This window comes from Choloepus didactylus, chromosome 1 (assembly GCF_015220235.1).
Source record: "Choloepus didactylus isolate mChoDid1 chromosome 1, mChoDid1.pri, whole genome shotgun sequence".
Taxonomy (NCBI): Eukaryota; Metazoa; Chordata; class Mammalia; order Pilosa; family Megalonychidae; genus Choloepus; species Choloepus didactylus.
Genome location: NC_051307.1, coordinates 239,799,881 through 239,812,731, shown reverse-complemented (window position 1 = coordinate 239,812,731; position 12,851 = coordinate 239,799,881). Strand labels below are relative to the sequence as shown.

Genomic DNA, 12,851 nt, shown 5'->3' with positions numbered 1-12,851 from the left:
ATCAAAAGACCAGAAGAGACACAGCACCTAGAGCAGCTACTCAAAGAACTAAAGATGAACAATGAGACCATAGTACGGGATATGAAGGAAATCAAGAAGACCCTAGAAGAGCATAAAGAAGACATTGCAAGACTAAATAAAAAAATGGATGATCTTATGGAAATTAAAAAAACTGTTGACCAAATTAAAAAGATTCTGGACACTCATAGTACAAGACTAGAGGAAGTTGAACAACGAATCAGTGACCTGGAAGATGACAGAATGGAAAATGAAAGCATAAAAGAAAGAATGGGGAAAAAAATTGAAAAACTCGAAATGGACCTCAGGGATATGATAGATAATATGAAACGTCCGAATATAAGACTCATTGGTGTCCCAGAAGGGGAAGAAAAGGGTAAAGGTCTAGGAAGAGTATTCAAAGAAATTGTTGGGGAAAACTTCCCAAATCTTCTAAACAACATAAATACACAAATCACAAATGCTCAGCGAACTCCAAATAGAATAAATCCAAAAAAACCCACTCCGAGACATATACTGATCACACTGTCAAACATAGAAGAGAAGGAGCAAGTTCTGAAAGCAGCAAGAGAAAAGCAATTCACCACATACAAAGGAAACAGCATAAGACTAAGTAGTGACTACTCAGCAGCCACCATGGAGGCAAGAAGGCAGTGGCACGATATATTTAAAATTCTGAGTGAGAGGAATTTCCAGCCAAGAATACTTTATCCAGCAAAGCTCTCCTTCAAATTTGAGGGAGAGCTTAAATTTTTCACAGACAAACAAATGCTGAGAGAATTTGCTAACAAGAGACCTGCCCTACTGGAGATACTAAAGGGAGCCCTACAGACAGAGAAACAAAGACAGGACAGAGAGACTTGGAGAAAGGTTCAGTACTAAAGAGATTCGGTACGGGTACAATAAAGGATATTAATAGAGAGAGGGAAAAATATGGCAAACATAACCCAAAGGATAAGATGGCCGATTCAAGAAATGCCTTCACAGTTTTAACGTTGAATGTAAATGGATTAAACTCCCCAATTAAAAGATATAGATTCGCAGAATGGATCAAAAAAAATGAACCATCAATATGTTGCATACAAGAGACTCATCTTAGACACAGGGACACAAAGAAACTGAAAGTGAAAGGATGGAAAAAAATATTTCATGCAAGCTACAGCCAAAAGAAAGCAGGTGTAGCAATATTAATCTCAGATAAAATAGACTTCAAATGCAGGGATGTTTTGAGAGACAAAGAAGGCCACTACATACTAATAAAAGGGGCAATTCAGCAAGAAGAAATAACAATCGTAAATGTCTACGCACCCAATCAAGGTGCCACAAAATACATGAGAGAAACACTGGCAAAACTAAAGGAAGCAATTGATGTTTCCACAATAATTGTGGGAGACTTCAACACATCACTCTCTCCTATAGATAGATCAACCAGACAGAAGACCAATAAGGAAACTGAAAACCTAAACAGTCTGATAAATGAATTAGATTTAACAGACATATACAGGACATTACATCCCAAATCACCAGGATACACATACTTTTCTAGTGCTCACGGAACTTTCTCCAGAATAGATCATATGCTGGGACATAAAACAAGCCTCAATAAATTTAAAAAGATTGAAATTATTCAAAGCACATTCTCTGACCACAATGGAATACAATTACAAGTCAATAACCATCAGAGACTTAGAAAATTCACAAATACCTGGAGGTTAAACAACACACTCCTAAACAATCAGTGGGTTAAAGAAGAAATAGCAAGAGAAATTGCTAAATATATAGAGACGAATGAAAATGAGAACACAACATACCAAAACCTATGGGATGCAGCAAAAGCAGTGCTAAGGGGGAAATTTATAGCACTAAACGCATATATTAAAAAGGAAGAAAGAGCCAAAATCAAAGAACTAATGGATCAACTGAAGAAGCTAGAAAATGAACAGCAAACCAATCCTAAACCAAGTAGAAGAAAAGAAATAACAAGGATTAAAGCAGAAATAAATGACATAGAAAACAAAAAAACAATAGAGAGGATAAATATCACCAAAAGTTGGTTCTTTGAGAAGATCAACAAGATTGACAAGCCCCTAGCTAGACTGACAAAATCAAAAAGAGAGAAGACCCATATAAACAAAATAATGAATGAAAAAGGTGACATAACTGCAGATCCTGAAGAAATTAAAAAAATTATAAGAGGATATTATGAACAACTGTATGGCAACGAACTGGATAATGTAGAAGAAATGGACAATTTCCTGGAAACATATGAACAACCTAGACTGACCAGAGAAGAAATAGAAGACCTCAACCAACCCATCACAAGCAAAGAGATCCAATCAGTCATCAAAAAGCTTCCCACAAATAAATGCCCAGGGCCAGATGGCTTCACAGGGGAATTCTACCAAACTTTCCAGAAAGAACTGACACCAATCTTACTCAAACTCTTTCAAAACATTGAAGAAAATGGAACACTACCTAACTCATTTTATGAAGCTAACATCAATCTAATACCAAAACCAGGCAAAGATGCTACAAAAAAGGAAAACTACCGGCCAATCTCCCTAATGAATATAGATGCAAAAATCCTCAACAAAATACTTGCAAATCGAATCCAAAGACACATTAAAAAAATCATACACCATGACCAAGTGGGGTTCATTCCAGGCATGCAAGGATGGTTCAACATAAGAAAATCAATCAATGTATTACAACACATTAAAAACTCGAAAGGGAAAAATCAATTGATCATCTCAATAGATGCTGAAAAAGCATTTGACAAAATCCAACATCTGTTTTTGATAAAAACACTTCAAAAGGTAGGAATTGAAGGAAACTTCCTCAACATGATAAAGAGCATATATGAAAAACCCACAGCCAGCATAGTACTCAATGGTGAGAGACTGAAAGCCTTCCCTCTAAGATCAGGAACAAGACAAGGATGCCCACTGTCACCACTGTTATTCAACATTGTGCTGGAAGTGCTAGCCAGGGCAATCCGGCAAGACAAAGAAATAAAAGGCATCCAAATTGGAAAAGAAGAAGTAAAACTGTCATTGTTTGCAGATGATATGATCTTATATCTAGAAAACCCTGAGAAATCGACGATACAGCTACTAGAGCTAATAAACAAATTTAGCAAAGTAGCAGGATACAAGATTAATGCACATAAGTCAGTAATGTTTCTATATGCTAGAAATGAACAAACTGAAGAGACACTCAAGAAAAAGATACCATTTTCAATAGCAACTAAAAAAATCAAGTACCTAGGAATAAACTTAACCAAAGATGTAAAAGACCTATACAAAGAAAACTACATAACTCTACTAAAGAAATAGAAGGGGACCTTAAAAGATGGAAAAATATTCCATGTTCATGGATAGGAAGGCTAAATGTCATTAAGATGTCAATTCTACCCAAACTCATCTACAGATTCAATGCAATCCCAATCAAAATTCCAACAACCTACTTTGCAGACTTGGAAAAGCTAGTTATCAAATTTATTTGGAAAGGGAAGATGCCTCGAATTGCTAAAGACACTCTAAAAAAGAAAAACGAAGTGGGAGGACTTACACTGCCTGACTTTGAAGCTTATTATAAAGCCACAGTTGCCAAAACAGCATGGTACTGGCACAAAGATAGACATATAGATCAATGGAATCGAATTGAGAATTCGGAGATAGATCCTCAGATCTATGGCCGACTGATCTTTGATAAGGCCCCCAAAGTCACCGAACTGAGTCATAATGGTCTTTTCAACAAATGGGGCTGGGAGAGTTGGATATCCATATCCAAAAGAATGAAAGAGGACCCCTACCTCACCCCCTACACAAAAATTAACTCAAAATGGACCAAAGATCTCAATATAAAAGAAAGTACCATAAAACTCCTAGAAGATAATGTAGGAAAACATCTTCAAGACCTTGTATTAGGCGGCCACTTCCTAGACTTTACACCCAAAGCACAAGCAACAAAAGAGAAAATAGATAAATGGGAACTCCTCAAGCTTAGAAGTTTCTGCACCTCAAAGGAATTTCTCAAAAAGGTAAAGAGGCAGCCAACTCAATGGGAAAAAATTTTTGGAAACCATGTATCTGACAAAAGACTGATATCTTGCATATATAAAGAAATCCTACAACTCAATGACAATAGTACAGTCGGCCCAATTATAAAATGGGCAAAAGATATGAAAAGACAGTTCTCTGAAGAGGAAATACAAATGGCCAAGAAACACATGAAAAAATGTTCAGCTTCACTAGCTATTAGAGAGATGCAAATTAAGACCACAATGAGATACCATCTAACACCGATTAGAATGGCTGCCATTAAACAAACAGGAAACTACAAATGCTGGAGGGGATGTGGAGAAACTGGAACTCTTATTCATTGTTGGTGGGACTGTATAATGGTTCAGCCACTCTGGAAGTCAGTCTGGCAGTTCCTTAGAAAACTAGAGATAGAGTTACCATTCGATCCAGCGATTGTACTTCTTGGTATATACCCGGAAGGTCGGAAAGCAGTGACACGAACAGATATCTGCACGCCAATGTTCATAGCAGCATTATTCACAATTGCCAAGAGATGGAAACAACCCAAATGTCCTTCAACAGATGAGTGGCTAAATAAAATGTGGTATATACACACGATGGAATACTACGCGGCAGTAAGAAGGAACGATCTCGTGAAACATATGACAACATGGATGAACCTTGAAGACATTATGCTGAGTGAAATAAGCCAGGCACTAAAAGAGAAATATTATATGCTACCACTAATGTGAACTTTGAAAAATGTAAAACAAATGGTTTATAATGTAGAATGTAGGGGAACTAGCGATAGAGAGCAATTAAGCAAGGGGGAACAATAATCCAAGAAGAACAGATAAGCTATTTAACGTTCTGGGGATGCCCAGGAATGACTATGGTCTGTTAATTTCTGATGGATATAGTAGGAGCAAGTTCACAGAAATGTTGCTATATTAGGTAACTTTCTTGGGGTAAAGTAGGAACATGTTGGAAGTTAAGCAGTTATCTTAGGTTAGTTGTCTTTTTCTTACTCCCTTGTTATGGTCTCTTTAAAATGTTCTTTTATTGTATGTTTGTTTTCTTTTTAACTTTTTTTTCATACAGTTGATTTAAAAAAGAAGGGAAAGTTAAGGAAAAAAAAAAAAAAAAACAAGGAAAAAAAAAAAAGATGCAGTGCCCCCTTGAGGAGCCTGTGGAGAATGCAGGGGTATTCGCCTACCCCACCTCCATGGTTGCTAACATGACCACAGACATAGGGGACTGGTGGTTTGATGGGCTGAGCCCTCTACCACAGGTTTTACCCTTGGGAAGATGGTTGCTGCAAAGGAGAGGCTAGGCCTCCCTATGGTTGTGCCTGAGAGCCTCCTCCCGAATGCCTCTTTGTTGCTCAGATGTGGCCCTGTCTCTCTAGCTAAGCCAACTTGAAAGGTGAAATCACTGCCCTCCCCCCTACGTGGGATCAGACACACAGGGGAGTGAATCTCCCTGGCAACGTGGAATATGACTCCCGGGGAGGAATGTAGACCTGGCATCGTGGGACGGAGAACATCTTCTTGACCAAAAGGGGGATGTGAAAGGAAATGAAATAAGCTTCAGTGGCAGAGAGAATCCAAAAGGAGCCGAGAGGTCACTCTGGTGGGCACTCTTACGCACACTTTAGACAACCCTTTTTAGGTTCTAAAGAATTGGGGTAGCTGGTGGTGGATACCTGAAACTATCAAACTACAACCCAGAACCCTTGAATCTCGAAGACAGTTGTATAAAAATGTAGCTTATGAGGGGTGACAAGGGGATTGGGAAAGCCATAAGGACCACACTCCACTTTGTCTAGTTTATGGATGGATGAGTAGAAAAATAGGGGAAGGAAACAAACAGACAAAGGTACCCAGTGTTCTTTTTTACTTCAATTGCTCTTTTTCACTCTAATTATTATTCTTGTTATTCTTGTGTGTGTGCTAATGAAGGTGTCAGGGATTGATTTGGGTGATGAATGTACAACTATGTAATGGTACTGTGAACAATCGAAAGTACGATTTGTTTTGTATGACTGCGTGGTATATGAATATATCTCAATAAAATGAAGATTAAAAAAAAAAAAAAAAAAAAAAAGACATAATGCTGAGCAAAATAAGCCAGGCACAAAAAGAGAGATATTGTATGTTACCACTAATGTGAATTCTGTGAAAAATGTACAATGTTTTATACTGTAGAATGTAGGGGACCTAGAGATACCAATTAGTGGAGGGGGAATGATAATCTAATAAGAACAGATAAACTATGGAGGGTAATCTCAATGTTATGGGAATGCTCAGGAATGATTATGGTTTGTAAACTTTCTTGGATATAGTAAGATCATGTTGGAAGCAACAGAGTTATTTTAGGTTTTTTTTTTCTCTTATTCCTTTGTTTTCTTAGGGGCTGTTAATTTTCTTGGGGTATGGTAGGAACATGTTGGAAGCAATGTAGTTATTTTAGATTATTTGTTTTTCTTACTCCTCTGTTTGGACATGGTTTATTAATTTTCTTGGGGTATGGTAGGAACATATTGGAAGCAAAGTAGTTATTTTAGGTTATTTGTTTTCCTTAATCCATTGCTTTGTTTGAAATGTTGTGGGGTTTTTTTGGTTGTTGTTTGCCTGTTTGTTTTTAATTTTTTGATAAACAAAGTTAAAAAATTGAAAAAAAATCAGTAGAAAAATGGGAGTAAAAACTAAATGACAAATAGGGTGGGATGGGGGGATGGTTTGGGTATTCTCTTTTCACTTTTATTTTTTATTCTTATTCTGATTCTTTCTGATGTAAGGAAAATGTTCAGAAATAGATTGTGGTGATGAACGCATAACTATATGATCATACTGTGAACAGTTGATTGTATACCATGGATGACTGTATGGTTTGTGAATATATTTCAATAAAACTGAATTAAAAAAAAAAAAAAAAAAAAAAAAAAGACAAACAACCCAATTAAAATTGAGCAAAGGCTTGAATAGACATTTCTCCAAAGAAGAGATACAAATGGCCAGATAGCACATGAAAAGATGCTCAACATCACTAGCTATTAGGGAAATGCAAATCAAAACCACAATGAGACATCATTTCACATCCACTAGAATGGCTACTATTAAAAAAAAAACAAAAAGTATAAGTGGTGAGAGAATGTGGAGAGATAGGAACACATACATTGCTGGTTGCAATGTAACATGGTGCAGCCGCTGTGGAAGACCAACAGTTCCTCAGGAAGCTAAGTATAGAATTCCCATATGACCCACAACCCAGCAATCCCACTACTTAGAATATATCTAGAAGAACTGAAAGCAGGGACTTCAACAGATATTTGCACATCGATGTTCACAGTGGCATCATTTACAACAACCAAAAGATGGAAGCAACACAAGTGTCCATCAACCAATGAATGAATAAACAAAATGTGGTATATACATAAAATTGAATATTATTCATCATAAAAGGGAATGAAGTACTGATGCATGTGACAACTTGGATGTATCTTGAGGATAGCATGCTGAATAAAATAAGCCAGATAGATGGAAAACATCTTCTTGATCAAAAGGAGGACATGAAATGAAATGAAATTAGTGGCTGAGAGATTCCAAAAGGAGCCGAGAGGTCACTCTGGTGGGCAGTCTTATGCACAATATAGACAACCCTTTTTAGGTTCGAATGAATTGGAATAGCTAGCAGTAAATACCTGAAACTATCAAACTACAACCCAGAACCCTTGAATCTTGAAGATGATTGTATAACAATGTAGCTTATGAGGGATGACAATGTGATTGGGAAAGCCATGTGGATCACATTCCCCTTTGTCCAGTGTATGGATGGATGAGTAGAAAAATGAGGGCCAAAAAAAGAAAAACCTAAAGGAAGAATGGGGGAACAATTTGGGTGTTCTGTTTTTACTCTTGTTTTTTTTAATTCTTGCCTTCACTTTTTATGGTACAAGGAAAATGTTAAAAAAAAATTTATCAGAATGATGAATGAACAACTATATGATGGTAATGTGATCAATGGATTATATACTTTGGATGACTGTATGGTATGTGAATAAAGCTTAATGAAAAAAAATAAGTAAGGGCTTCCCAAGATGAAGCAAACACTGCAACTTGAAATGGGGTCTATTGGTACTCAAAATAAAGGATCCTGACAAAGTAGAAATTAAAAAAAAAAAAAAGACAAATACTGTATCATCTCACTGATATGAACTAAATATAATAAGCAAATTAACAGATTCGGAATCTAGATTATAGGTTTCCAGGGGGGTAGACTGTATTTAGAGAATGGGAAGTTGATGCTTAATTTGTACTGAATTTCTGTCTAGGTTGATTGTATAGATTTGGAAATGGATGGTGGTGATGGTACCAAAATATTGTAATTAACAGCAATGAATTATATAGGTGAACGTGGTTAAAAGGGGAAGCTTTAGGTCATATATGTTACTAGAATAAAAATTAAAAGATAAAACATAGGATGGTATAACACAATGAACCCTATTATAGACAATGGAGTATAGTTAATAGTATAAGAATGTTCTTCCTTGAATTATAACAAATGGATGACACTAACACAAGGTGTTAATAAAAAGTGGCATATGCGAAAAATATACCTAACGTAAACTATGGACAATAATTAATAATATTTTAATAATCTAACATCAATTGTAACAAAGGTAATTACCATTAAAAAAAATAGTTCAAGTATAAAAACGTGCTGTTATCAGTTGTAACAAATGTTCCATATCAGTGCAAGGTGCTGGTGGTGGGGAAATGTATGGGAATCCTGTATTTTATGCATGATTGTTTTGCAGACCCACAACTTCTCAAATTAAAAAAAAAATTAATTATTCTAATATAAGGAAATAATTTTCATTTAGAGAAAATCTTTAAAAGCTGCCTACCAGAAAATAGGTTGAAACAAGACAGGTAGTCATTGCAGATGTTAGTTTTTGCCAAAAAATTATAAACACAATCTTGGGAGGACTGCAATAGCTTCAGCATTTTACATTACTCTAATAATTCTTAGTGTGATCTTGCCTTACAAAGTTGTTTCTCATTGAAGAACACAAGTTTCCTTCCACACAGGTGTGAAAAGTAACTTTTTCAATAAAGAATTATTATAAATACAATAAAAAAGAAAGTGCAAAGAAAACCTATGGGATTGGAGAAAGTATTTGGAAATCATATATCTGATAAGGGCTTAATATCCATAACATATAAAGAAATTCTACAACTCAACAACAAAAAGACAAACAACTGAATTAAAAACTGGACCAAGGATATAAAAAGACATTTCTCCAAAGAAAATATTCAAATGGCTAATAAGTATATGAAAACATCTTCAACATCATTAGCCATTAGAGTATTGCAAGGAAAAACTACGAGACACCACTTCATACCCACTAGAATGGCTATTACATTAAAAAGTGAAAATAATAATTTTGGCAAGGATGTAGAAAAACAGGAACCCTTATACATTGTTGGTGGGAATGTAAAACGGTGTAGCTGTTGTGGAAAACAGTTTGGTAGTTCTGCAAAAACTTAAACAAAGAATTACCATGTGACCTAGCAATTCTACTCCTAGGCATATACTCCAAAGAATTGAAAGCAGGGACTCAGACAGGTATTTGTATACTGATATTCATCACAGCATTATGCACAATAGCCAAAAGGTAGAAGGAACCCAAGTGTCCAAAAAAGCAAAGTGAACCACTGTTATCAAACACTAGAAACTGTAATGGGCATTTCACATATCTAGATTCATCACGAAGCTGATAATCTGGGATTGGAGGGGAAAAAAGCTAAAACAAGAGTATTTAAAACCATGCCCTAAGACAGAAATTGATAACTGCTATAAGAGAGAATTAAATGTAATGCAGGGTGCAAAAAGGTAGTAAAACAGACAAGAAAATAATTAGAGAAAACAATTAACAATGTATGGTAGTGATAAGGATGGAAACAAGAGATTTGGAGCTTAATCCCAACTTTGCTACTGACAGGCTCACTCCAACATCTAGGAGAATTCATTGGCCTCTCCATTCTCTATTTTTTCCTCTGTAAAATGAAGAAATAATGCTGCCCTCTATTCATCTCACTGGGTTGTCACACACCTTCATGGATATCCATCATCCCAATACCTTTTCCATCTGGCTTCTATCCGATGGTGTAGGGTCGCCTTCTGAACTACCTTCCTTTGAAAGTGTGTCAGGGGAGGATAATTTGCTGTCATCGGCTTTTCGTTTCCTTCCTGCTTATATTTAAAAAAGAAAAGTGACTAAAGTAAACAATAATCATGTATGCCAAATATCCCTGCCCTAACAAAACAACCTGCCAAAAACTGCCTTGAGGTCAAAGCAATAATTGTATTATTCTAAACTATAGTTCATTTATAACCATGCCAAAGAAAGGGTTTGATTATATAATTTCTCCAATTACTGATACCTTAATACATGTGGCCTTTTAAGTTAATTCACTGTGGCTCATATGGAAACAAAGAAAGAATGTACTCACCACCTTTCTTTCCTGTTTGGCTGATTTTTGCTGAAGCAGCAGTGCTGGTAGGAGGTGTTACATCTAAAGTTTCCAAGTCAAAATTTGCAAGGGGAGGAACATAGTTTGGGATGACTGAAACAGAGAGCAGACAGAAGTTCAACATATACCAACTGTATCCTACCACCAGACTAGGAATGCATTCACCCAACTGGCTAAAACATAGTTTCCAAAAACATTAAGCCTGGCTTAATCCTGTAAGAGACATTTAAGTCATTTGACACTAGTTATTTTGACATAGCAAAATGGCCAGCGATAACTTACAGGGATATCATATTAACTGATTATGATCAATCAACATAAACCATTTAAATAATGATATAAAATATTCAGGGAGATAAGGACCAAAAATAAAGTAACTTACATTTAAAATCTAAAGATACTAACAATATTTCAACACATAGCAGCTTGTTTCATACAGAATTATTTGAATCAAGCACCAGTATCTTAAAGCAACCAGTTTATTTAATGGTCAGAAGGTACTAAGAGAATTTTCATCTTTACTTGTGGTTCATAACTATGTTGAAGAACGCAAAGGTCACTGAGAATGTGACCTCCAAAGAAGTAAATTAACTTCAAAACAGCCCAACCAACACTGTATATTTTTATTTTTCTTAAGCAGCAGGATCTCTTGGAGGTAATAATAGGAGGAAAATGAACACTCTTTTTTCTTTTTTAATTTTGTTCAGTATATTTTCTTTGTTCAGTATATTTTTCTTGACTCAGATGAGGAGACAGACATCAATGAGACCAGTTTAAAAGCAAAGTTCTTTATCTCCTCACCGCTGTACTAGCAGGACCACTAGTACAGGATACTTCCCTTACCTGCCAAGTACTCTTCCAGGATCTTCTGTAGTTCCATGATGTGCTTTAACCGGGTGAGCACCTTCCCCTTCATCTCAGGCGATGTTTGCTGGCAGAAGGCATTCACAATCTGCAAAAGTACAATTACATTCTCCTATCTTGAACTGTTCAGATTTTAACTTTGTTTACATTATTCATCCATTCATCTTCTTTTAGAAGATGCCATTCAGTGGCAAGATCCCTGAGTTTAGTCCATACTGTAGAAGTGTTCTCAGCAGGGTGGTGTAGAGCTAAAAGCCCTGGACCTCAATATAGGAGAGCGGACTTTTAATCCTAGTTATCTTATTACCAGTTATATAGGCAGAATAGCACAGTGGCTAGAGAGCACACACATTGGTCAAATGAGTCCTATTCTGCTACTTATTAGTTGTGTGACCTTGGCCAAGTCTTTAACCTCTCTGGGCCTTTATTTCTTCACCTACAAAATGGGAATGTAGTTGTTGCATGGATTAAATAGTGTAAATAAAGAAATTAGCACCGCACTTGGCACAGTGTAAGTGCTTGATAAATTTTAGTGACTCTGAACTCTGTTCCTAAAATTCTGTATGTGTAAAGTAAGGATAATAATATCCATTCTGCCTATATGATAATATAATTGTGAGGATTGAATGAGATAATTCAAGAAAACAAACATTCTCTAATATACATGAGAGAATTTTCTTTTCCCCATGCATGTCTTTATTTTATTACTCATCTAATCATACACTGGATAAAGGGGGTCAGTCACAAGGTTTTCACAATCACACTGTCACAAGATAAAAACTATATCTTTATATAATCATTATCAAAGATCATGACTACTGGATTACAGTTCAACAGATTCAAGAATTTTCTTATGGCTATTCTAATACACTAAAAACCGAAAGAATATCTATGTTATACATAAGAATAAGCTCTAGAATGGCCTCTTGACTCTATTTTAAATCTCTTAGCCACTGAAACCTTGTTTTGTTTCATTTCTTTCCCCCTTCTGGTCAAGAAGGCATTCTCAATCCCACGATGCCAAGGCCAGGTTCATCCCTGGGAGTCATGCCCCACGTTACCAGGGAGACGTACACCCCTGGAAGTCATGTCCCACGTAAGCGGGAGAGTACTGAGTTTATTTGCAGAGTTTGGCTTAGAGAAAGAGAGAAGCCACATCGGAGCAACAAAAGAGGCTGTCTGTGGGTGACTCTTAGGCATAATTATAATTAGGCTTAGCTTTGCCATTACAGAAATAAGTTTCATAAGGGCAAGCCTCAAGATCAAGGGCTTGGCTTATTAAATTGGGAGTCCTTAATGCTTGAGGGAATATGAGGAATTCCCCAGGGAGAAAAGTTTAATAATTCCACATTTCTTCTCCAGTCCCTCAAGGGACATTGCAAATACTTTATATTTTCTGCCCAAG

At 36.2% G+C, this 12,851-nt stretch overlaps 1 protein-coding gene across 8 annotated transcripts in view; it reads right to left on the bottom strand.

Moving 5' to 3' along the window:
• FANCD2 (FA complementation group D2) overlaps positions 1–12,851 on the bottom strand; it is a 95,782-nt gene that overhangs the window by 22,286 nt on the left and 60,645 nt on the right. For 6 of the 8 annotated variants that reach the window (XR_005211416.1, XM_037801663.1, XM_037801636.1 and 3 more), the window contains 3 exons: positions 11,426–11,534; positions 10,562–10,675; positions 10,189–10,301 (listed from right to left, as the gene is read on the bottom strand). Coding sequence is in view for 7 of the 8 variants with exons in the window: in XM_037801663.1 (XP_037657591.1) it covers positions 10,189–10,301; positions 10,562–10,675; positions 11,426–11,534 (336 nt within the window). In the remaining variant the exon portion in view is untranslated. The remainder of the gene's footprint in view (positions 1–10,188; positions 10,302–10,561; positions 10,676–11,425; positions 11,535–12,851) is intronic. The other 2 variants (XM_037801644.1, XM_037801677.1) reach the window with 1 other exon arrangement.